Source organism: Erpetoichthys calabaricus, chromosome 9, assembly GCF_900747795.2.
Source record: "Erpetoichthys calabaricus chromosome 9, fErpCal1.3, whole genome shotgun sequence".
Taxonomy (NCBI): Eukaryota; Metazoa; Chordata; class Cladistia; order Polypteriformes; family Polypteridae; genus Erpetoichthys; species Erpetoichthys calabaricus.
In genome coordinates this window covers 28,482,138-28,509,307 of record NC_041402.2, presented here as the reverse complement: position 1 = coordinate 28,509,307, position 27,170 = coordinate 28,482,138, and the positions used below count along the sequence as shown (strand labels likewise).

Below are 27,170 nucleotides of genomic sequence, written 5' to 3'. Positions count from 1 at the left end.
TGTTCTTCTGGCAGCACATCCTGGTGTGGCAGAAGTGACACATGAGCACCCGGAAGCACTCCGGGTGTCCCTGGAAGGTCCTGAATCAACCATCCCAGGTGTGACGGAAGTGCAGATATCCTGGGCTCTATGAGGCTCGGGGCACCTCCTGGCAGTGGCCACGGGTCCCAATGGGCTTGAGCCTCCACGGTCCGTCCCCGTGGTCCCCACACTATCCAGGGCGGTTGCACCCTTGTGGCCCGGGGAACGTATAGTCTGCCTCCCGAACCTCCTGCCACATCCCCCTATGACACATGTCTTAATAGAATAAAATGGAAATGAGGCCCTGCTGCAGATTGGCACCTTGTCCGAGGCTATGTCCACACTACTATATTTTCATTTAAAAATACAGACATTATGTAGTCTGTGTTATTGAATTTCATCCACGCTTCCCTGTTTTTAACCCTTGAAAACCGAGTCTTTTGAAAATGCTCCTCAGAGTCGTACACTTCTGAAAACGTCAGATCAGTATTGTAGTGTTGGAGGGGTGAAAACATACAGTACAGTTTTGAAAACACAGATGCTAACCACATTTTGATTTGCTCATGGTTATTACGTAGCACTTCCCTGATTGGATCCTGCTTATTACAACGTCTCATTTCTTTTTTCTTTAAAATTTTATTGAATTTATTAAAAGCAGGTAACATTCCATACAAGAAAGTCAAACCTGACAAAACTAAGTTCAAATCAAATCAACCCCCCAATTTAAGATAGTACATTATTACATACGAAAGCTTTGACCTTAATTTCCAATTTTTCCAGGAGTTATGGCCATGAAGTCCATTGTTACATTGGCACTTATAATTATACGGATTAAAAGGATAGGTTAGAAATAGTTTGTTCTCTTCCCCCCCCCCCAACCCCCCATAATGTCTCCCAACATGAGGCTAGACCACACTTCACAAAGCCCCAGTCCTCTGACATACCTAGAGACCAAAACAAAACAAGCCCCCCAGCAGTGGTGTATAATGATTGAAATAGAGATATCTAGCATACCTTTAAAGGTTGCCTCAAAGTGATTACTTAAACGTTTCTCCTGGTCTTCTCGTTTGTCTTGTGTATGTCCTTTATTTCTTTCCTTTTGTCATTTATATCCTTTTTTAAATTATTCTTGAGCTCCTTTATGTGATTATTACCGTCAGCTTGGTCCTCTCTGTGCTCCGCGGTAGTAGAAAGTCCAGTTGGAGTCGGTGTTGCTGGCTCACTAGGGGTAGTTGACAGTGTGGAAGGTAAGGCCATTTTCAGTTTCACTGCAGTGTCTCATTTCTTGACTGGTGACCCTTAATTGGAAGAAAATCATAGCAGGGCTGTCTTAATGCATGGGCACGCTGGGATGTTGCCCGGGGGTGCCATGAGCATAGAGGCCCCATGCTAATCTATGTATGTTGTGACTTGCTGGGTGGTTGTGTAGGTTGGGGCCCCAGTGCACTGCTTTGACCAGGGGGCCTATAATGCTGTTAAGATGGTCCTGACGTAGAGGAGTTCCTTTCCATGGCACTCCATGCTATTTACTGTACCTGTATGCATATAAATGAAGTTTTCTGTAGTTTAAATATTGCATAACTTTCACAGTTTGCTACAGTTGTGAGATAAATCCCATGTCTGGTGGCATTTCCATCCATTGTGTGCATACCCAGTGTACCAAAAGACTACATCATATGAGTTTCTGATCATTTTAATGTGGATGAAGATACTTTTGTAAATGATGTGAAAACAGTGGTGGGGACAGAAATCATTTTTGTTTAAAAATGTTGCTTTTAAATGAAATCATAGTACTGTGGTTGCAGCCTAAGACTCGATGTCCAGCATGCCTCCCAGTGTTGCAGTGGCTAGCAATGCCATCATCATAGGTACTGAATAAAAACATTGAAATGCTAAAAATGCTGAAAAAAATAAATCTCTGAGGGCCACCACCTGGTCAAAATGTTAAAGTCTGTCAGACCTAAACCACGTGGCCAATTAGTAACAGGCCCGAAGCTGGAGCCAATCTAGATAGATAGATAGATGGATACTTTATTAATCCCCAAGGGGAAATTCACATACTCCAGCAGAAGCATACTGATACAGTAGATAGGTGATAAAAACAATATTAATTAAAGAGTGATAAAAATGCAGTGCAAGTTAAAAAGTGCAATGTGGAGATTGTGAGGCAGGTATAACAGACAGTAACTTTGAATAATGTTAACGTTTACCCTCTTGGGTGGAACTGAAGAGTCACATAGTGTGGGGGAGGAACGATCTCCTCAGTCTGTCAGTGGAGCAGGACAGTGACAGCAGTCTGTCGCTGAAGCTGCTCCTCTGCCTGTAGATGACACTGTTTAGTGGATGCAGTGGATTCTTCATGATTGACAGGAGTCTGCTCAGTGCCCGTCGCTCTGACACAGATGTCAAACTGTTCAGCTCCGTGCCTACAATAGAGCCTGCCTTCCTCACCAGTTTGTCCAGGCGTGAGGCGTCCCTCTTCTTTATGCTGCCTCCCCAGCACACCACTGCGTAGAAGAGGGCGCTCGCCACAGCTGTCTGATAGAACATCTGCAGCATCTTACTGCAGATGTTGAAAGACGCCAGCCTTCTAAGGAAGTATAGTCGGCTCTTCTCCTCTCTTGCACAGAGCATCAGTATTGGCAGTCCAGTCCAATTTATCATCCAGTTGCACTCCCAGGTATTTATAGATCTGCACTCTCTGCACACAGTCACCTCTGATGATTATGGGGTCCGTGAGGGACCTGGGCCTCCTAAAATCCACCACCAGCTCCTTGGTTTTGCTGGTGTTCTATAAGAAAAGCCTCTGATACCAAGTAGTCCATAGAGAGCCTTAGACTTGTGTTACTGCCTACTGCATTCAATGTGCTTTTAGGGAAAAAAAGGTGATTTAAGTCAAGCCATGTCGGACTTTTCTCACAAATGCTGAGTTCCAGCTAAGGTCATCTCCGGACAGCATGTGGACTCTCTGACAGTGCTGTACATTGTGAATTCACAGATGCTCAGTGGAAAGCAGAACACTTCTAAATCGAGCTCAAGACACAATGAGTGCTGAACACCGGCAGCTGGAATTGACAATGAATTAATTCACTGTCTAAGACGCAAACAGCAGAAGGCAGCAAGAAAAGAGGAGCAAATGATTAATTAGAAACAACACTGCTTACTATTAAGTATGTCACTACTTTGAACCATCAGTTGTACCGAAAGAAATAAGACAGAAAGATGTATAGCACATTAATTAGATGTGTCAGCTGCCTTCATATTTGCTATAGGAAAGCTGAAGTATTTTGGGAAGATAACAAAAAAGAAAAGGACTATGCATAGAGGCAGACAGACGGCCTTGGGGGGCTTTTGCTTGTTAAAGCTGCTCATGTGACACCTCAGTTAGTTTAAAATGGTCAATGTAAGAAAAACAAAGGATATTCACTGCACCATTATTAACTGTGAAATCTTATATTTTGATTGGGTGACATGGTGGCCCAATGGTTCACGTTCTCACCTCATAGATCTTACCTTCTTGGTTAGAATCCAGCGCTCGGGCATTTGAGTGTTTTCAAGCAGTTACTTCAGTTTTCCTTTCACACCTCCCAAGATGTGCCAGTTAGACTGACTCATAATTCAGATGCTAACCTTGTGTTAGTGGTATTTGGGCCTGCAATGGGCTGGTGTTCCATTTGTTGTGATTCCATAGTTATTACATTGTTATTACACTGTTAGGCATTGCAGCCTGATGCAAGTCTGCTAGTGCCACCGGCCCAGCTGTAGGGTCATCAGACTGCAGCCATCCTTTTCTGATGTTTCGCCCTTTTGATCCCAAAACATTTCAGGTTGGTGGGGCAGCAGTAGAGAGTCTCCCTTCCCTTCTGTACAGCCTGCTATATGATCCTTACTCTCCCCATTTTGCATCGCTTCTTCTAAACCAAAGCCAGAAACTCCATTACTGTGCCTCCTATGCTAATTTTTTGACCTCTTTTTTTTGGCTGGAATCATTCATAACATCAGCCTTCAGAAATCGTTGGGTGGGGGGGGGGATGTTCCAATCAGCAGCTGACTTCTACAGGATAGGTTGCTGTCTACCTTTTTGGTTCTCTCCACACATCTGCCAACTCCTTGTACTTCTCCCTCTTCATCTCAAAGGCTGCCTCCATTCTATCCTCCCACGAGAGGGTGAGCTCAGCCATGATCATCATCCTGACAAAGACAGACCACAAGATAATATCTGGTCGAAGGAAGGCTGTGGTGCTTTCAAGTGGAAACTTCAACTGCTGGTCCAGGTTGGCTGATAGGTTCCACACACTTCCTGGTGTCAGTCCAGACTGGACACTGCCTCTGGGTGATGTTCTGTGCTCCTTCATCCTGCCTGACAAAGCAGATAAGCCTTTGTGATGTTATTGGACTGACCTTGTTCATTTCCTAAAAGACCTTTGTGAACTTCTGAAGAACCTGGTTACGGTACCAATCATACCAACTCAGGGTTAGGGTTGCATTACTTTACTTTCTTATCACCATTTTGAAATTCTCCTTTTCTTCCACCATTTTATGAGCTCTTTAATAATAATAATAATAATAATAATAATAATAATAATAATGCATTTTATTCATAGGGCACCTTACATTAGCAGTAAATCTCAAAGTGCTACATAAACAGTTTAAACAAAGGCAAAGCAAGGTAAAAACACAGATAAAACAACAATAATTAGCAGCATTCTTGTTAATAAGCTTTCTTAAATAGAAAAGTCTTTAGCTGTTTTTTAAAACAGCCCAAAATCTGCTGTGTTCTCAGGCTCTCTGGTAGAACATTCCAGAGCCGTGGAGCAGCAACTGCAAAGGCTCGGTCTCCCATTGTATGAAGTTTGGTCACAGGGGGGCGAAGGCGGTAGGTATTTGTAAAACGGAGGTTTCTTGTAGTGGATTGTAGTATAAGGAGTTCTTTAAGATATTGTGGAGTATTTCCATGAATACACTGGTGAGTAAACAAACAGAGTTTGTATTCGATACGGAGATGGATATTGAGCCAATGAAGTGACCGAAGGATTGGTGAAATGTGCTCATATTTCTGCACCCTCATCAGGATTCTTGCAGCACTATTTTGAATTTGTTGCAGATTTTGAAGGCTCTTGTTGGGTATCCCGATGAGGAGTGCATTACAATAGTCCAGTCAGGATGAGACAAAGGCATGAACCAGCTTTTCAGCATCACAGAGGGAGAGGTAGGGATGGAGTTTGGCTATGTTTCGGAGATGAAGGACTGCAGGTTTACAAAGGTGATGGACATGTGTATCAAATGACAGATGAGAGTCTAAGTTGACACCCAGATTTGTAACCACTTGGTGTGTAAATAGTGAATTCTGTAAATGAAACAGACAAATAAAGGGATGGGGACCTGCTGGGAGCCCCATTGAAAGTTGGAATAGCAGGATGTCTTCGTCCTTGTAGCCCTTATCAAAAGGGCTTCTCCGTTGTGGAGTCCTGCTCTCTAGTTAAGCATGGGCCATATGGGTGCCAACTTCCGGCACCACCATTGGTTAAACACGGTTGTGGCGAGCGCCCTCTTCTATGCGGTGGTGTGCTGGGGAGGCAGCATAAAGAAGAAGGATTGTTGGCATGGAGCTGGACAGTTTGACATCTGTGGCAGAGCGACGGGCACTCAGCAGGCTCCTGTCAATCATGGAGAATCCACAGCATCCACTGAACAGTATCATCTCCAGACAGAGGAGCAGCTTCAGCGACAGACTACTGTCACTGTCCTGCTCCACTGACAGACTGAGGAGATCATTCCTCCACCAAACTACGCGACTCTTCAATTCCACCCCTGGGGGGTAAACGTTAACATTATACAAAGTTATTATCTGTCTGTATACCTGCATTGTTATCACTCTTTAATTTAATATTGTTCTTTATTAGTACGCTGCTGCTGGAGTATGGGAATTTCCCCTTGGGATTAATAAAGTATCTATCTATCTATCTATCTATCTATCTATCTATCTATCTATCTATCTATCTATCTATCTATCTATCTATCTATCTGTCTGTCTGTCTGTCTGTCTGTCTGTCTGTCTGTCTGTCTGTCTGTCTGTCTGTCTGTCTGTCTGTCTAAATAGCTGACAGGGTGGAAGGTGCAGGTCCTCAGAAAGCGTACTGAAAAGTGACTTTACAGCCCGTCCTTTGTTCTGTGGTGAAGGGAGAAGAGTAGAGGTGATTAGCGATTGCTTTCGCCCCTACACTGTGGTTGTTGTTCTTGCCTTGATCGGTCCGTTTAGATGCTCCCCAAGCATGCATGTGCGACAATAACTTTGCCCAACAAAAGACCACAAAAGGAGCTCCCGGACCACCAGCCAAGACTTTGCCTTTCATCCTCCTTCCTCCGATCTCAGGTTGCTAATTGCATCATTTGTAAATGCCCCAGGTACAGAGGGAAAGGGGAGGAAAAGGAACTCCAATCAAGACGTGTCAACTTCTGAGGAGGGCTTTGCACCAAAGTCACGACTGGTTAAAGGGGAGTCAAAGAGGATCAGAGATACTTATCTGCATCAGGCAGCTACTGCAGTTGTCACTCACCCCTTCGATCACCACAAGTTCTGCAGGAAACATAAAACGACTCTTTAAAACAAAACTGGAAATGCACACACACACACACACATTCTCAAAGCTGCTTACTTCAACCACATTTCATTTATACAGGCTTATTCTGCCTATAGAATGAAACACTAAAAAGCTGATCATGGATAGAATTTATAACTAAAACACATGGCACTTACAAAGTATAAGCAAATAAAAATATCGAGTTAAGTGTAGGGCTGTGCCAGTGGGCATCTGCAAAGGAAAAATAAAGACGAAGGTAATTTCCATGCTGCAAAGGAAAGAAGGTTAAAGACGTTTTGGCTTATTTGGGTTATTCTGTTCTTTGTAGCATGGAAATAACTTTAAATCTTATCTTCCATTAATAAAAATATTGTTTTGGTAATAAGCTGAAATATTTGGAAAGGTGCTGAAAATAAACAGATTTTCAAAGTGCACTACTACTACTTCTAACTCCTAGTAGTGCTAGTATTATGATGATGATCATTACCTTGGCAGCACCGTGGCACAGGTGGCAGTGCTGCTGCTGCTCCTCCATGGATCAAGTGTCCAATGCCCCATTGCTGTCCATGTGTGTCGGTGACAGTTCCCTTTGAGTATTCCAGTTTTCCTTTCTTATTCCTAAAGATATGCAGGTTGGGTTAATTTGCAAATCCAAATTGGCCCCAGTGATGGACTGCCACTCCGCCCCGCTGTTTCTTATCGTTGTCCAGTGATGCCAGTTTAGGCTGTGCCACCAGTGCCCCTCAACTGGATTAAATGGATTTGAAAATATTTTATTATGACTAATATTATATTTAGGGCACAGTGGTGTTTCAGTTTGCACTGTCACAAATGCCATACCTTAACTGTTTATGTGGAGTCTGTGCATAGTTTTCCTCTGGGCACTCTGATTTTCCTCGCACATCCCTAAAGACGTGTACAGTATCTTAGATTAACTGATGATAGCAGATTGGGTGATTTGTGTGAATGGGCCCTGCGATGGACTGGTGACCTGTCCACAGATGTTTCCTGCTTTGCACCCAGAGCTGCCAGGACAGGCTGTAGCCCCTTATGACTGTGAACTGGACTCAACAAGTTCAAAAATATTATTATTATTATTATGGTGGAGCTTGCATGAGCTCTCTCCACAGTCTTAAAAATAAAGGTGCCAGAGCAGTTCTTCATAGCGATGCCATAAGGAAACCATTTTTAGTTCCCAAGAGAACGATCCGTATGAAGGTTCCAGCAGGATCCTTTATTTATTTAGGTCCATAATAGTGTTCATAAAAATCCACAAATAGATGATAAGAGATTTGTGAAATGCCAGTGAGCTCCTGACTTTAAACAACTCTTGGTGCATCCAATAACTCCGGCTCTATTTTGATTTTCTTGATCTGTTGTAACCCACTTGGTACCATACTATACATTAAAGATTTCTGTTTTGTCTGAATATTTATTTAAAACCCTATTAAAGCCCAAAGAACCAACTTCATTTGCAAAGCCTCCTTTGCAGAATGAAACAGTTCTTTGTCCAGGAATGTTTAGTTGGGAAACCATAGAACCCAGTAAAGTGCCGTTACAGTACCAATATTTGTAGGAGTGTACCTGTTTTTTATTTTTTGTTTTCTCCAGACACATCCCAAGAATGGTTGCTTTAATTGGTCACTTTATTCTGACCCAGTATTAGTGTGGGTGTGAGCTTGATGCAGCCCTGTGCTGGACGGATATCCCATCCAAGGTTGGGTTCCTTCTTTCCTGTGTGCACTGAAGCCTTGATAATTCAGATAATTAAAAAAACGACATTGTATTAGTATTACTCCAAATGTGATATAACCTACATTAGCAACTACAAGCCATTCCTCCATTTTCTAAACCTGCTTATCCAGAGCAGAGTCATTGGGAAGCTACTCAGCAAACATATTGGGTGCAATGCATACACACACAAAGTCCATCTAACTGACATGTCTTTGAGAAGAAACCCACATGGGGAGGACATGCAAACTCCACATAGGGGGCACCTGGGATGTGAACCCTGGTCTCCTAGTTGCAGGGCCACAGTGGAGTGGCAGCACCACTCACATTTACAAATCTGCGTATCCAATTCAGGGACGTATTCTCAAGTTCCCAACAGCACTCGGTGCACAGCAGGGAAAGGCTGGATATGGCACCACGGGTAATTTAGAGTCACCAGTTAACCTAACCCAACTCTCACTCTTCTTCTTCTGGAGTTTTTCCCACTTTTTATGTGGAGTCGCTATATCTGACCAGCCTCATCCACTCTCGTCTGTTGTATACTTCCTCACCTGATACCCGTTTCTCCTTTAGAGTCCCCCTTCATACAGTCCATCCACTTTCTCTCTGCTCATCCTCTGTCCCGACACCATTTTGTCCAGGATTCTCCTCCCCATATTGTTTAGCCTCTGTTCTCATTACTTGCCCGTACCACTTTTAATCTTTGAGATTTCTCCAACTTTGACTGTGCCTCTGATTCTCTCATTCCTGGTCTTATCAAGCGTGGTTGCTCCATATTCATCGCAACATCCTCACTTCTGTAGTATTCAGTTTCTTTTCACGTACCCTTTTTCAGTGTTGCTGAGCCATACAATGCTGATTTCACCAGTTTCATTCACTTTACCCTTCACTCTTGTGCTGATTCTTTGATCACATAACAATCTTGATATCATCTTTTTAGTTTTCATAAACTTGATTTCATTATGTGGTTTATTTCTGAATTAAGCTCTCCATCCTCTGCTACTGTTGATATGAGGTATTTGAACTTTTCCACCCTTTGTGCCTTTCTCCCTTGTGCCTCTTTATTTCTCTTTTCTTACCTAACCCTCACTGAGGGTGTATTATTATTATAATAATGATTATTATTATGTAGCCTGAGGCCTAGTGTCTAGGCTGGATTCAGTCCTGGCTGGGCACTGGCATATCTGCGTGCAGTTTCCACGTTCTCCCCGTGGCCAGGTGAGTTTTTCTGTGGTTTTCCACCCTCATGGATATGCAGATTACACTGAGTGGTCGCGCACCATCTGCACTAACGAATGTGCTCCCGAATCATCCAGTTATAAATGAAGTTCTCATAGGCACATGTCCACCACCGTTTTATCCGACGTTATCGTGTACAGCTCAATAACTACTGTCCAGTGTCCACTCGGCCCTTCTTCGAATCCCTTGGCTTTGACACCTATTGCCGCGGGCCTTCCTGCACCCCACGAGCTGTTGTCCCGCAAAATGGGCTTCCCCGGCAGACGCCCCCGTGCTCATAATGACGGCATCTGCCGTGCACTCCAAAGAAACCAAACACGGCGTCTGTTATTAACGTAGCTGCGTGGAATTCACGCTGAACTAAAACCCGAAAAGAAAGGAATTTCATTCGAAAGGCGCGAGCGCTCCGAGTGGCTTCGGGCTGAGCCGCCGCGCTCTCCAAATCCCGCCCATCCCTTGGCCGGGACGCCCCAGCCACAGCCCCATCACATAGGAGGGACTAGACATGACAAATCCAGGGATAAGGAAACCTCCGTGCACAACGAAACCTGGCACTTTTTTACGCATCTGGGGAACTTAAAAAATTAAATAAAGCTGGCGGCGTCTGTACCATGGGTTTAAGGTGAGTGTTGTTTTGGGAGCTGTCCTGTCTGGAAACTTTCAAGCTGCCTTTTTATCGGTTTGCGAACATGCAGGGTTGCGTGCGTTTATGCTGGAGAGGGAGAAGTGCTATTTAAAGCGGCGACGGCGGTGGCGTTTACTGTAGATTTTTGTCTCCAAAGTTGGATTTGAAAATCAGTTTGTGCTGCTGATGAGCAGATGCGCTTGTGCCTCTCTAGCTGTGCACCCATCGCGAAGGTTTACGCCTGCGAAGCAAAACAAAGAAGAGCTTCATAATCGACATCGGACACATTTAGGCTGCGCTACCGTTACCGCAATAATAAGCTGCGCAGAACACTTTCGAAACGATAACAGCTAGGACCTGACGTGGGACTGCACGAAACCCCCCTTGGTCGGGGGGCACTGTCCGCGGCTCTTATCCCACCGTTTCACGGCGATCGATATGGTTAGGATGACGGTACAGACCATACATGTTAACCAGTTGAGGAAAGGGGGCTCAGATTCTGAAGTAAAGGACCGAGAGGTCTGTAAAAAGTAACGGGACAGGACACGCGTGCCTCCGTCTAACCGAGGAGCTAAAAACATTCCAAAAGTTATACAAGGGGGAAATCGACCTCCTGGTGCTCACCAGATGTTTTCGCAGATTTGTACCACCTAAGTGGCAGTAAGCATTCTGAGTACTCCAATCTTACTGGGCACCGCTTGCAGGACATGCAGTCTGAGTAGTGCAAAATGTAATGATGGGCAACCAACTGCACCAGTGCCGATACTCTACAAATGATGCGAAAGGTACTATTTGTACCCTAATGGACACCTTATAATTGCACACGCATATATAAGAATCATGCTTTACTGAAACAACATATAAATGTGACTTTAACTGTAAACCTATAAACGCGCACTATCCGGTAGCCAATAATTAAAACCGTGCACGAGCGAATATTGAAAAAAAAAAAACTAATAATAATATACGTTTTACACGTAAAGCTCTGCATATTTATAACACCGCGCGCAGATTTTATAGAGGAATAGAAATATTTCAATGTTGCATATAAAGAAGTGAAAGAAAAATTTTCAAGAGAAATCATTCGGGAACTAGTCCTCGTGGATTTTATTGGTGTTTTATATTAAACAGGAACAATTTGTACCTCCGCCTGCCAGAATGAATTATAGTGGATTTAAGAATCTGATATTATGATTTGTACGATTAATTGCATGCATGTACAGAAGATAATCTGTACAATAGTGTATTAAAAGGTAACGGTAAGTATATAGCACTTAAGCAACAAATGAGTAATATTTAAATAATGCACCGTTTCCTTTGGCGCCGCAAACCATTCGAGTACGTGCGTTTTAGACATTTCCGCCACTCTCCCCCGGGTCTTGGCTTTCTCCGGGGATGTGGACAGTGCAGTTTTTCTTTCCTCATTGTCCTGCACGCCATTAATTGTAATCATCTAACAAGGGGAACGCCTTTCCTTCTGAACGCATGACAACGATTTAGCTGGACTTGCAGGAGAGCTGAGAGAAGACGAGTCGCCATTCAGCCGCAAGAGTTCCCGTCCTGCTGCGGCAGCGAGACCGACTCGGTGACATCTCGGTGGTACAAGTCCTCCAGAGTGCATCGTACGGTCAAGTTCAAGTACACAGTCACGTAAGGAGCGCATTCCTTGAAAATGACGTGAAAAAAAAGACAACCACCCCTCGAAGAAATGACGTTGAACATCAGAGGACGATTTCCATCCGTAATGCTATGTGGCTGGTGCCAGAGAGGAATAAAATCCAAACATGCGGCCCGGTGCCAAAGAGCAGTTGTGCAACGATTTAGCACGGGAAGCTGCAAAACACTCGAGATGACTCGCTTGTATGTGTGCCCGTCTATATCATCTCACCCAATGACTTTGTTTGACTTTTGTTTGGCTAATTTGAATAAAGTTATTAATTTCCCGAGGCCCTTTAATCCAATAAAAGGATGCTTGCAAGATTTAGTGTGTGGGGGTTCAAAAATCGGAGGAGTGCGTGTCACCCGACCTTGACAGACAGCTGTCAGTAAAGTGGGCGGCAGTGCCATTCAATCACAGTGAAGGCGGATCGTCCGACCTCTTAAATTAGGAGGATTAGCAGGAAGACATTGCAGCACTTTGTTTACTACTTGTCTGCGGAATTGCGTAGGGTTTCTGCAGTACAGTATTCCACAGAGGAATATTATCGTCCATTACAAAACTATGAACATCCAGCTTTGCTAGCTGTTGTTATGAATATCCATTCATCATCCATCGATCTGTTACTGATATCTCTTATTGCAGGTCAAGGCCATTAGGGACGAAACCAATACTAATCTTTATAAAATTCACAGAGGAATAAACTTCACACTATTGGTAATTTATGAGAGCAGACAGAAGCTGCCAAATTAAAAGAGAAGTTAAATATCAGGGCCTAATCTCAGAAAAAGAAACCACTTTGAATGTGTGTGTGATTGACATATAAGTTTACATATTCTTGCACGTCTCATCACTTTTGATATTGTGTATCTATTATATAGTGCCTTTCATATCTATCTATCTACACTGTAAAAAATGTTGTGTTGGATCAACCTAAATAACTTACTTCACAAGGTAACAAGCAATTTAATTGATTTCTTTCAAATTTTAAAAAGTATTTGAGTAAACTTAATTCATTTGAGTTTGTTTTAATCTTTTCAAAAACATGAATAAAAGCAAAAAAATGTATTTAGCTCAAACCAAATTTCTTTAAAAACTCAAATTAACTGCGGTGGGCTGGCGCCCTGCCCGGGGTTTGTTTCCTGCCTTGCGCCCTGTGTTGGCTGGCATTGGCTCCAGCAGACCCCCTGTCACCCTGTAGTTAGGATATAGCGGGTTGGATAATGGATGGATGAACTCAAATTAAAATTTTGTCCATTGTTGTATTCACTGTAATGCCAACTTAAATTCTTAATTGGACTCAACTAAATATGTTCTTTATATGGTGCTGAATTCACTGTTTGTTAGGGTGAAATTGTTTTTAATAAAACAAACCACAACAATGTTTTGCTTTAAACAATGGAAGCAAATTTATTTTAAAATTAGTGCTACATTTTGTACAGTGCCTTCAAACATGAAACGTGTTTTTAAACTGATCTAATGGTGGTGAATGTTACTGAACCAGCTATAGCAAAACTCTTTTAGATTTATAACTGAATATTTGCAACACAAAAATCAATTTTTTGGTCATTCCTTGAACATGTTTTTTCTGTAAATATTCAGAATAAACATTTCACAAAAAATACATATATGTACATATTAAATACACAATATATTTTATAAGCTTTTCACAAAAAATGTTTATAAATTATACATAAAATGTCTATTTGAAATAATTATATATACATATATTAAATACACCTTATATTTTGAACATTACATAACATTATATAGTATACATAAAATGTATATACAGTATATATATATATATATATATATATATATATATATATATATATATATATATATATATAGTCACAAACTCGAGACAGAGTCATATAAAGGTTTGGGGCAGCCACCTGTATAATTTGGTTTCCTGACTGCAAAGTTGCTTTTCAAAATAATACAGCACTGATGTGCACAAAACCGAGTCCAAACAGAACTGAGGGAATAGGGAAAAGGTGGAGGCTTTTAAAGGGGAAGACAGGAAGTGAAGTCAAAGGGGTGGGGCTCATGTAGGTCTTCTGCCATTGGTGCGAGCCAGGATGTGACATCACAGGGGTCGGAGCCGGCAAGGTCTATTTGGACTAAATAGAAGAAGTTACATTAAGCGACAGCAAGGTTTTTCAATTTGAAGTAAGGCAAAAAATTGCGTTAGGTGAACAAACATATTAATATAGTTCATTACAACTACTAAAATTACCTTAAATCAAAAAGAGCCCTTTTTCTCTTTTTAGAGTCTATCTATCTATCTATCTATCTATCTATCTATCTATCTATCTATCTATCTATCTATCTATCTATCTATCTATCTATCTATCTATCTATCTATACAGTGTCTTTCCAATTTGCCTATCTATGGTGACTATAAAAGAAGTCACTCCCTTGAAAGTTTTCACTTTTTTTGTCATACAACATTGAATCACAGTGAGTATAATTTGGCTTTTTTACCAATGATCAATAAAAAGTCTCTTTAATGTCAAAGTGAAAACAGATCTCTGCAAAGTGGACTAACTTAATAATACATACAGAACACTAAATAAGTGATCACATACGTAAGTGTTCTGCCCCTTTAAGCCACTATTTGGTAGATGAAGCTTTGAGAGCCGTGACAGCCTTGAGTCTGAGTGCTCAGGTCTCCCTCTCTGTCTCTCTATAAATCTTTGCACATCTGGACACTGCAGTCTTTCCCCCCTTTCTTCTTTGCACAACTGTTCAAGCTCTTTCAGGTATTTCATGAGTGAACAGTCCAGCCACAAATTCTCAGTTGCATTGAGATCTGGCCACTTCGGACATTAGCGTTTTTGTTTTAGGCTATTCCTGTATAGTTTTGGCATTCTGTTTTTGGTTGCTGTCTTGCTGGCAAACAAATCTTCTCCCAAGGTTCACGTGTCTTGCAGACTACATCAGGATTTCCCTGGATTTTGTTGCACTGATTTTACTCTCATTGGCCCTCTAAGACCTGCTGCAGACAAGCATCCCAGCAGCAAGATGCTGACACTGCAATGCTTCACGCTGGGGAGGACGTGTTTTTGATAATTGTGCAGTGTTCAAACGTGCCATTTAGTTTGATGGTCACAAAGCTCAATTTTGGCCTCCTCCGATCTTAGGATCTTCTTCCAGCTGCCTTCAGTGTCTCCTATGTGCCTTCTGCTGAGATGTCACATGTGTTTTTTTAACAGTGGCTTTCTCCTTGCCTCTCTCCCATAAAGATGTGCTTAATGAAGCACTTGGCTAACAGTTGTTATTTGTACAGTTTTGCCAACCTCACCCAGAGTTCTTGGAGGACTCTTAGTGGCCCCTCTCACTAGTCTTCTGTTACACAATCGCTTAGTTTTTGTAGATGACCTGAACCAGACAGATTTACAGCAGTGCCATACCTTTTCAGTTTCTTCATGACTGATTTAACTGGATATTCAGTAACTTGTGTTTTTTTCTCATCTCCATCCCCTGGCTTGTGTTTTTCAATCACCTTTTCACTGAGTTGCTTGGCGTGTTCTTTTGTCTTCATTGTGTAGTTTAGTCCGCCATACTGACTCACCACAAGCTGGCCCTTCCACATACAGGAGCATTTGGACTACAATCAGACAGGTGACCTCCATTGAACTCATTCTGTGACTTCTAAAGCTAACTGACTGCGCCAGTGAGGATTTAGGGGTGTCGTATTAACGGGGCTGAATACTTATGTGAATAATTATTTTGAGTTTTTTTATTTGTAACTAATTTAGACCACTTTACAGAAACCTGTTTTCACTTTGACATTAAGGAGTCTTTTTCTATTGATTAGTGTCAGAAAAGTCCAATTAAATCCCCTGTGATTCAATGTTGTACAACAATAAAATGTGAAAAAAGTGGCTACATTATTTTGTAGATATTGAATTAAACTGTCCTCTGATGGTCTTTCATATCTATCTTTGAGTGGTACCATAGCCTTCTTATGTATCTACATATTTTCAAATAACAGTTAATATATAGTGCCTGTCTTATCTGTTCGTTACTTTGGCACAATGTCTAAGAGGTTGGACTTTTGAGTTCAAGCTTTCTGGTTTAGATCCAGTGTGTGACCTGAGGTGTGACTGCCAGTGTTGTACTGAGCCTGAGCTGCTGACGTCTACATTATGGATCTGCATTTGTGGGGCTTTTTGGAGTCAGCTTCATAATCTAAAGGTTGTTTGTGTGTTTGCCTATATATAACATGAGGAAGTGGTGTAGGGGTTAGCACTGCACTCTCACTTCTACAGGGAACAGGCTTCAACTCCCACTGTGGTCACTGTGTGGCGTTTACATGCACTTCTAAAATAGGCAGGAGCTTTCAGCAGCAAGGCTGACATTCTCTCGTATTCAATAGACATGTGAGATGGTAGGGTAACAGGCATCTGCAAACTGGCCTGGTGTGCCGTAGTGCGCCCTGAACCAGCCTGCTGTTCTCTTCAAGGTTGGTCCCTTACACCTAAGGATAGAAGTTGTTAAGTTTGGAAAATGGATGAATCAAAATATCTATCTATCTATCTATCTATCTATCTATCTATCTATCTATCTATCTATCTATCTATCTATCTATCTATCTATCTATCTATCTATCTATCTATCTATCTATCTATCTATCTATCTATCTATCTATCTATCTATTATTATATAGTGCCTTTCATATGATCTATCTATCTATCTATCTAATCTATCTATCTATCTATCTATCTATCTATCTATCTATCTATCTATCTATCTATCTATCTATCTATCTATCTATCTATCTATCTATCTATCTATCTATCTATCTGTTTGCCCCCAGGTGACCTGTTCATCTTCTCAGTAAGAGAGAGGAAAAGGACTTATCAAAATCAAGCCAGAAATTGCTGTGAATGACAGTGTGCCGTTAAGGTGGTATGCACTGCACAGGCAGACCTCAGGCAGGTTGAGAATGACCCCCAGAAACTGGCCTGTTTTGACTATGACCAGAGCTAATACATTTGGCTATTGTGACACATACAGGGTTTTGTTCTGTCAGCAATACATTTCCAGAGAGTGGTCAGGGTCATCCATCAAGTCATAGCAGACATTTATTGGAGAAAGTCCTAAACCCCTTTGCCCTCTGGCAAGGGCAGAGAGCCTACAAACTGTCCCGTACACTTGGTCTTTGAATAGAAAATTTGGCCTCAGGAGGGTCTCTACAGCCTGATAGCCACAGTAGCTTACTTGTCCCACTGCTTACTTGTTATCGTGATTGCAGAAGATGTCCGGAAGTGAATCTTGGGTGGAGTTTAAATGGCTTTGATTTCTCAGTTGCTAATTGAGCCTGAATTTTGGAAGATGGAGATAAGGGTTGTCAGACAGGAAGGAAGGGTGGGTAAATTCTGAAGGCAAGGCAAGAGAGAGAAATGGAGAATTTATAAAAGTTTGGGATGTAAGAGATAGGAAAAAAAGAGTAAACAAGGCCAGTTAACCCTTTGAACTGCCACCTGACCCGTTAGAAAGGATCTAAAAATTTTTTGCAGTTAGATCCAAACAGGCCTAGAATGTGCAAATTGTGTTGTATATTGAGTGATGTGTATTGTTCTTAATATCCTCTTTTAGTCATTTATTATTAAAAATATTCAACCTCATGTTTTGAATCTATCTATCTATCTATCTATCTATCTATCTATCTATCTATCTATCTATCTATCTATCTATCTATCTATCTATCTATCATCTCTTTTGCCTTTATTTTAATTGGCTTGGTTTTTAAGATGCAATACTTGTGTCAATGTGGTATTTCAGTTTTTTATTTTTAATAAATTTGCAAAAATACCCAGAATCCAGTTTTTTGCTTTGTCATTCTGAGATATAGAATGTTGTTTAATTAGAGAAAAAGAATAATCTAAATGACTTTAGCATAAGGCTGAAACAAAACAAAACGTGTAAAAAGTGAAGGGGTCTGAATACTTTCTGAAGGCACTATAGGTGTCAAGGTTGTGTTAATTACAGAAATGTCAAAGAAAGTCTATAAGTCTGAACACACATTCTTGATGTGCAAGTCATTTGTTGTAACCCAGAATCCCCTTACCAGCAACAGCAATGCCTGTGCACCTTGTGCATCTATCTAGGAAGCTGGTGTTGGGTAATAAGTCAGATAACTTGCTCAGATTTACCCAGTAAGACTGACCTGGTGCCTAACTGTTTGCCTTCTTCCTCTCCGTTTCATTCATCCCTCAGAATTATTCAATATACGATACCATACTAGCAATACAGAATAACCTGACTGCTCATCATCATTCTGTATTGTTTCCAGGGAAGAGATTATGAGAAATGTAGACTGAGACTTTCGAGGCTCACCTTCTTCTAAACAATCCTGTCCTATTTAATGTATCAAGCTGATGTCACATTACACGACTTCCAGTCAGAGGGGATGTCAGACTCATCACCTGATCATCTCATATTACATGACTAGAAATCTCAATATGTCAGATTAAATATTTTCCAACACAGTTTCATATTTCCAGAGTATCACAGTCCAATAGTATTCTCCCTGACGGAGCAGGTGCTGAATGAAGGCTTTACAGGTACGGCGAGTTCGGCCACAATATTGCACCCTTTTTTTCTTTATTCCATTGTGTTGTGAAATGAAAAACATGAAACATCAGACAGATGAGGCTCTCTTCTGTTTGTTCACTCCATTATATACACTGTACTTCCAGATGAGCATTCATTGGTTGTCATGTCTCGTGCACACAGAGCTCACCCCAAAATGTTTGGGCAAAATTAGACATGTTTGATTTTTTTGTGGCAGGTCACAGACTGGTTGGACTGAATCATAGGGTTAATCAGACTACATGACTCATGATCTGTGATCATGAGAGCGACTGACTCCAACCATCCATCCATCCATTATCCAGCCCGCTATATCCTAACTACAGGGTCATGGGGGTCTGCTGGAGCCAATCCCAGCCAACACTGGGCGCAAGGCAGGAAACAAACCCCAGGCAGGGCACCAGCCCACCACAGGGCACACACACACACCAAGCACACACTAGGGACAATTTAGGATCGCCAATGGACCTAACCTGCATGTCTTTGGACTGTGGGAGAAAACCCATGCAGACACGGGGAGAACATGCAAACTCCACACAGGGAGGACCCGGGAGGTGAACCCAGCTCTCCTTACTGTGAGGCAGCAACGCTACCCACTGTGCCACCATGCCGCCTGACTCCAGCCAACTTGCTAAAATTCTGTAAATGAAATCTATGACTGGAAAAGTCGTGTAATATGACATGGCCTTTGAGGAGCTTTTCCTCTGCTGGAAGCTGTACACTGGAAAACAGCTAGAAACTTGTTAAGGGTAGATTTCACTCAAAAAAAGTTTTTGTTCATGCCAAGAACCACAGACACATGGTGTGGTGGGGTGTAGGACTTTAGGAACCTCCAAATCTCAATTTAATTTTATTTTGGACAATCTAGCTGAATAGAATGGACAAGCTTGTTGGGTTGAATGTCCTGTTCTCATCATAATTGTTTTAATGTAAAAGCTTTAAATTCCTGTCACATATTTTCAGACATAATGTAATATCTAAAGTATGTTGTTAGGCTAACAGGTAACTCATAAAAGATTGTGTGGCATCTGAATAAGAGCTGTGGCAGCTGGTGTTTTATTTTGTTGGGATGTACAAATGCAAACTAGCAGAATGACTGATCCTTTAGAACTTCTTTCTTGAACCCAAGTATTTAATGCTTTCAGTATGTTTGCTTTGTTAGCTCGCTTTGAAAGTTTTTTAAAATTTTGATTAATTGGGTACTTAGGGGCGGCACGGTTACGTAGTGGGTAGCGCTGCTGCCTCGCAGTTAGGAGTCCCGGGTTCGCTTCCCGGGTCATATTTCCCGTGTCTGCGTTGGCTTCCTCCGGGTACTCCGGTTTCCTCCCACAGTCCACAGACATGCAGGTTAGGTGCATTGGCGATTCTAAATTGTGTGTTTGGTGTGTGTGTGTGCGCCCTACGGTGGGCTGGCACCCTGCCCGAGGTTTGTTTCCTGCCTTGTGCCCTGTGTTGGCTGGGCTTGACTCCGGCAGGCCCCCATGACCCTGTAGTTAGGATATAGCGGGTTGGATAATGGATGGATGGATGGGTACTTAGTATGACTTGTGTGAATGACAAGTGCACAGCTTGTACGATGAAAATTGTTGAGAGACTTGAACCTTCTGAACTTTGGTATGGCAGTAAAGTAGGAGACACAGGAGGCTTTGTCCGGGGCCAAGCCTGGCCACACTGAGTCGTGTTTGCAGGTTCTCTCCAATTAAAACTTAATTAACTTGTTGTGTGTGATGCATTGTGATGGACTGACACCTAATTTGGCATTACTGCTGCAGGATGGGCTTTGTCTCCCACTCTCCGTGACTAGGAATTGGATTAAAAAGGTTCAGGAAATGGATGGATTGCTTGATCTAAGTTGCCTGATTTGGCAGACTCACTCCAACTAGTTCACAACTCGCTCCAATGAAATCGCACAGAGTTTGACTTAGTCATCAGGGTGGGCTCTGTGTGTGTGAGAGCAGACAACCAATGAACACTTATCTGGAAGTACAATGACGACGAATAAGGAGGGTCAGTGTTTTAGACCTCACAAACAGAAGGAAGTCCTGTCAGTTAGATGTTTTATGTACCACGACAGAATGGGGGGAAAAAAGACATGGGGGATGAGATTACGGATGAACTCCCCATAGCTGTTGACCCTTCGTACAGAACCGGTGCCATCAGGCAGCATTCTATTGGCTTTTCAGAAAAAAGGGGTAAGTGTGACTGTGCTGAAAGTTCATTACGCAGTCGCTAAATTTGACATGTGCCCGGTGACAAGATTGTCCAGTAACAAGATCAGCAGCTGCAGTCGGCAGGTCTGACATACTGTACCCGACAACTAGAAGTCAGCGAACGGGACACTGGCTTTAGGCAAGCACTGCTTTTGCACCCCTGGCCACCAAACTATTAAGTCAAACTTTGAAATGGAAGTGAATATTGTCATTTTTCATGATAATTTTGTACATTTCCAAACGTAAAGGTTGATTCTTTACTCATAGTTTTCTCATTCATTTTGAAACCTAATGGATGGATGAATTGGATGAGTGTTTTTTTCCTAAGGCTTTCATTAATATCCAAACCCAGGCCTGGTCATTGTCTGGGTGCAAGTTGCATGTTCTTCCCATGTCTGCAGGATTGTTTCCCTGGCCACATCCCAAAACCATGTGCAGATTCCAAATTGACCCGTGTGTGTGAGTGAGTGAGTGAGTGAGTGGGCCGCTCCATCTTGTCTGGCCTTTTTTCTTCTTTGTACCCAGACCTGCCATGTTAAGGCTATACCCCCTTCAACCCTAAACTGGATTCAGTGGGTCTGACAAGGTTATGATGTTACATTTGTCCAGTCGATTCATTTGTTATGTTAAACATTCCTGTAGCAAACACTTTAAAACTTGCAAGAATTGCCCGCTGGGTCAGGAAACTCAAAGGATGCACTGGAAATGATTGATTTATGAAGACATGAAGACACGTGGACAAAGAGAGAGGAGGGATTGTGGTTACAAGATAAGTGAATATTGGAGAGCAAGCACTGAAATTTTGAAAGAGTTCCAGCATTTCCTTTACACATTCGTACATAAAATGTAAAGCAAATGTTGAAACGTTGTCAGTGGACAGTTGCCCAGAAAGCAATTAAATGTGTGTGTTTATCCATTCTAATATGTACCATGTGTGCGCATTAACCTTGCACCGTCTCTTTTCTTCTAGTTACTTGTAAATTTCAATCAGTTAGCCATTTTCAAATACCCTTTATCCAGTTCGAGGTCATGGGAGATGTAGCCTATGCCAACAACACCAGGCACAAGGCAGGAAACAGGCCTGGGCAGAGCAGAGCACCACTTGTACATTTTCAGTTCAGTTTAGTTTTGCACAGACTGCTGTAACAAGCTGACAGGTAAAAAATACAAAAGTACACATTTTACAAATTACCAATTACATAATGAGTACACGTAAAGACAAGATTTGTTTAAATAAAATGGAAAGCAAAGTAGTCTGAAACTGATTAGCATAAATGAAACCCAGCATTATATCTGCCCAGTAATTAATTGTTGAATTATGGGCAATTGAAAACAGAGTAGAGAAAAGTAAAAACTCCAGTCAGCAGCACCCCTAGACAAAATGAACTTCTGGAGGTTCCATGGTTAGCTATAGCAGAGAAAGAGTCCTGGAGACCTCGGCCCACTGGCCGCCCACCCTCTCCTGGTCACTCTGTAGCAGAGTCAATGCTGGGCTGTCTAATCTGATGACAGAATCTTTACATTCGATGAATCCAAGGCTCCCAGTCTCTCAGATGTCAAACAGCTTGGATGTGCAGCAGATGCACAAGCTGCCATACGAGGATGCAGATTTCAGATTCAGTTTACTTCTTTTCTTATAGCCAAGATGGATAGCATGGTGGTTTGTTGTTTAAAACTGCTGCCTCACACATTAAGTGGGCTCAGTTCAGATCTCACGCCTGTCTCTGTGTCTGCATGTTCTCCCCATGCCTGCGTGAAATTTCCTTCCAAGGACTCCAGACTTCCTCCTAGATATCCTTAGACATGTGTGGTAGGTGGACTGGCTAAGCCGAGTGTGAGTGTGTTTGTATATGTGTGTCAATCCAGAGTGTGTTCTCCCTTGTGCCTTGTGCTTCCACTAGAGGCCCGGGCTACCCATAACCCCGAAAATGTATGTAACTGTATGTATGGTGGTGCAGTAGTCAACTTAACAGTATTATAGTAAAAATACACACTTTTGGGACATTATGAGCATGCAGCTGGAGGACTTGACATGTGGATTATGAAACACGAGTACTGTGTGATTTTGTTTATGGATATTTTTAATGTTGTTTGCTGTTGTCCAGTTTTGGTCACCATAGGCATCCAGCGTGTCAGAAACTTTATTATATCCATTGGACATGAAAATATGAGATTAAAAATTTTTCTCAGCCATCACTTCAAACTACATGGGGTAAGTAACATATAAAAAATATAATTTTAGGGTGGAGTACTCTCTTAATTCCAGTCCCTGGGACTCACTGGCTGGCATACTTTGAAGCGCGTCTTAAACAAACTCTCCTGGTCCCACTCATCAGTTCTTTATCACTGTTGGGGCAGCTGATACCCAGGCCACCTCTGCTATCTTCATCCAAGCACTTTCCAGTTTTTGTTTCATTCCATTTGAACACTTGATTGTGGCATGATCAAATTACTTTCTTCTGATTAGATTGTGTTTCATTTTGAATTGCAATATAATGAATAAAATATTATATTTAATCTGTGTGATCTGCCTTAATGTATTGAACAGAGGCCCATTCTTTTTCTTCAGTGTGTTAATCCCGTGGAATGCATTGACACATACAGTGGATTCGGAAAGTATTCCGAGCCCTTCACTTTCTGCACACTTTAGTATGTTGTGAATTTAATTTTAAATGGACACACTTGCCATTTTTGGCCCATCAATCTACACTCGATAAGGTCAGTAGGAACAAGACAGTGTGTAAATGAGGGGGAGGTCAGTGGAATAGTGACAATGCAAGGAGTAGAGTTGGTGAAGGTGGATGAGTTTAAATACTTGGGATCAACAGGACAGAGTAATGGGGATTGTGGAAGAGAGGTGAAAAAGAGAGTGCAGGCAGGGTGGAATGGGGGGAGAAGAGTGTCAGGAGTGATTTGTGACAGACGGATATCAGCAAGAGTGAAAGGGAAGGTCTACAGGACGGTAGTGAGACCAGCTGTGTTCTATGGGTTGGAGACGGTGGCACTGACCAGAAAGCAGGAGACAGAGTTGGAGGTAGCAGAGTTAAAGATACTAAGATTTGCATTGGGTGTGATGAGGATGGACAGGATTAGAAATGAGGACATTAGAGGGTCACCTCAGGTTGGATGGCTGGGAGACAAACTCAGAGAGGCGAGATTGCGTTGGTTTGGACATGTGCAGAGGAGAGATGCTGAGTATATTAGGAGAAGGATGCTAAGGATACAGCTGCCAGGGAAAAGGAAGGCCTAAGCGAAGGTTTATGGATGTGATGAGAGAGGACATGCAGGTGATGGGTGTAACAGAACAAGATGCAGAGGACGGAAAGATATGGAAGAAGATGATCTGCTGTGGCAACCCCTAATGGGAGCAGCTGAAAGAAGAAGAAGAAGAATCTACATTCGATAATCCATAATGACAAAGTGAAAAAGGTTTGCAAATTTATTAAAAATCAAAAACTGAAATCTCTCTTTCATATACTGTAAGAAGACAGCCCAGTCACAAACAGACAAACACCGACAGTTCTTAAAAAACACACACGTTTTATTGACAAGGGCCCCAAAGTCCAAGTCCTGCACACACACAGTGCTCCAGTGCTTCACTGGTCCTCCTTGGGCCACCTTTCCTCCTCAATCCCAAGTGTTTCCTTCTTCCACCCAACTCTCTGATCGTAGGAAGGCGGTCCCCTTTTATCTCCACCCAGACTTGATCCAGGTGCCTCCGATGAACTTCCGGCTGCACTTCCTGATGTGGCTTTAGTGCCGCACGAGCACCCAGAAGCACTCTGGGTGACCCTGGAATTCCTCCCGCCCACACTTCCTGGTGTGGCGGAAGTGCTGGTTTCCAGGGTTCTAGAATCCTCTGGGCACTCCCTGGCGGTGGCCACGGGCCCCAATAGGGTTGAGCTTCCAAGCTCGGTTCCCATGGCCCCCATACTAACCAGGGAGGCTGCCCTCTTGTGGTCCAGGGGAGGTATAGTCCCTCTCCTGGTTCTTCCAGGCATCCCGGCTGGGTATGACGCCCAGCTGCCTGCCACAATACGTATGCAGACCTTTTGCTATCGCACTCCGAATTGTAGTCAGGTGGCTCTGGTTTGTTTTAATTTTTCTGGAGATGTTTCTAGAACGTGACTGGAGTCCACCTGTGGCAAACTGCATTGAGTGGATGACATTTAGAGAGGCACACACCAGTGTATATGAAGTCCAACAATTCACACTGCATGTCAGGGATAAAAACTAAACCATGAAGTCCAAAGACCTCTGAAATCAAAGTGTGGTGGCACAGATCAAGGCAAGGAGCTGAAAGTCAGACAAGAAGGACCTTGGTCAGGGACCAAATGGGCCGTCCAACAGAGCTGCAGACGTCCTCTTCTGAGATGGTAGAACCTGTCAGAAGGACAACCAGTTCAGCATTTAAAGGACTATGAGGAGACAGAAATTGAACTCATTAGTCAGAACACCAAGCATGATGTCTGGAAAGTCCAGACACCTGCCTAATAACATCCATATGGTGAAGAATGGTGGTTGACAGCATCAGGCAATAGGGTGCAGGGATAGAGTGGCTGGTCAGAATTGAAGAAAGGATAAAAGCAAATAAATAGTGAGAGATCCTTGAAGAAAACCTGCTCCATAGTTGACGTGACCACAGGTTGGGGCAATGGTTCACTTTGCTGGGCTGACTTCAAGACAAGTCTCTGAGTGTCCTTGGGTGGTCCAGCTAAAATCCCGACATAACATCTGAGAACAGAGAGAGAACATCTGACGAGGGACCTGATGGTACTTTACAGACGCCTCCCATCCAATCTAATGGAGCTTGAGAGGATCTGCCAGGAAGAATGAGATAAACTGCCAAACTCCTGGTCTACAAATCTTGTAGAGACTTCCCCAAGAAGACTCAAAGTTGGAGTTGCTACCAGAGCTACTTCTACAAAGTACTGAATTTGGTGTCTAAATACTTATATGAATGAGAAATTTCAGTTTTTGATTTTTAATAAACGTGGAAACCTTTCTTAAAATATGTTCTCACTTTGTCATTATGGGTTATTGAATGTAGACTGATGGGCAAAAAAGACAAATGTGTCCATTTAAAATGAAATCTACAACACAATAAGGTGAGCAGACAGTGAAGAGCTGTGAATACTTTCTGAATCCAGTGTATACTGAGAATAAATGAAATACAGTCAGTAGACATTAAGTGTTCATATTACATTGCAAACACACAATTTGTGATGTTTTTGCCAATTAAACTTTTCCTCAGTGCAGGACCCGTAACTCCTGCTGTGTGTATATAGCATTACATTTAACTGTATGTAATAAGCATTTCATGGCTTAGCCATAATGTGCCACACTGTACACTTTTATTATAGACTCCTTTTTTTTTCTTTCAAATTCAGCAATAATTTCCAGCTTCCTTTCTTGTCTCTGTACAGGAGTTAAAAAAATAAGTCTGAAGTTACAATGTTTTTAGTCAACAAGTCGAACAATCCACAGTGAAGAGATAAACATTTCTTTGAAATGAAAGAGGACAGTAAAGTAATTATGAAAGTATAGACTTGAAACAAACCCTCCTAAATGGGTCCAGCTGGGCTTCATTTTAAAAGGGTCTAAAAATAAGACGTTTGTGGCGAGCACCGGCTTCAGGAGCGTAACACGACAAGGAGCTGATGCAGTGTGTTTGTGTATGCTGCCAGACCCAAGGGTGTGAGCGGACACCTAAAACTGGGGCACGCCGTCTGCCTCCAAACACCTGCCGGCTTATCTGTGTGGTCGGTCGTGGCCTTGTTATTTGCAGGGTGCCACAGACCATGTGGTGTGTAAGTTTCTTAAGATCAACAACATTTTCAGGTTACCTGTGGTGGCAAATCAAAGAGGGCAATGACACGTTGAATAGGGGGTTCTCGATTCTAAAATTCCAAACTACAGCTCTTTATTGTCTTCTGGAAAAGAATCTTACAAAGAGGTTGACAATGAGGCATGACAAAAGAAGAAATTGCACTGCCTTATCATTGATCAAGTCTATTTTATTTGATTTCAAATATGCTTTGATCAAGTCAAATCAGCCTGCCACTGTTTCTGTGAACACACTGATACACCTGAACACATACCAGGTTAGCGTCACTCAGCATGTCCTGGAGGACAGCCTCTGATTGGTCTGTCCAACACATGACCTGACATGTGACTGGAGCTTCTTGTTTTAGCTGCTGTTTATATCTGGGCATAAGGAAGCTGGCATGCATGGTCAGATTTGCCCAACAAAGGAGGCGACTGGGCTTTATAGCCATCTTTATTTACAGAGTAGCAGTGATCCAGTTTCCTTTTACCCTTCTGAGACTGACTTATACGCAAGTGTATTCTGTAATTTGCTTCTGTTTGTGATTTTTGAATATTGGATTTCATCTTGGCAATTGTTTTTTGTGGGTTACATTTTTAGGCAAATTATTTTTTTGCCATTTTTGTTCTTTCTTGTTTTGTTTATTAGAAGTAAATATCTTCTTTATAAAGAT

At 42.2% G+C, this 27,170-nt stretch overlaps 1 protein-coding gene across 3 annotated transcripts in view; it reads left to right on the top strand.

Annotated features, from left to right (window-relative positions):
• sh2d3ca (SH2 domain containing 3Ca) overlaps positions 1-27,170 on the top strand; it is a 255,417-nt gene that overhangs the window by 31,271 nt on the left and 196,976 nt on the right. Inside the window, exon 1 of one of the 3 annotated variants that reach the window (XM_028809208.2) lies at positions 10,055-10,194. The exons of the other annotated variants lie outside the window; for them this stretch is intronic. Within the exon in view, the coding sequence (XP_028665041.1) occupies positions 10,184-10,194 (11 nt within the window). The 5' untranslated portion in view covers positions 10,055-10,183. Of the gene's footprint in view, positions 1-10,054; positions 10,195-27,170 lie in introns of those variants that run through there. 3 annotated transcript variants of the gene reach the window in all.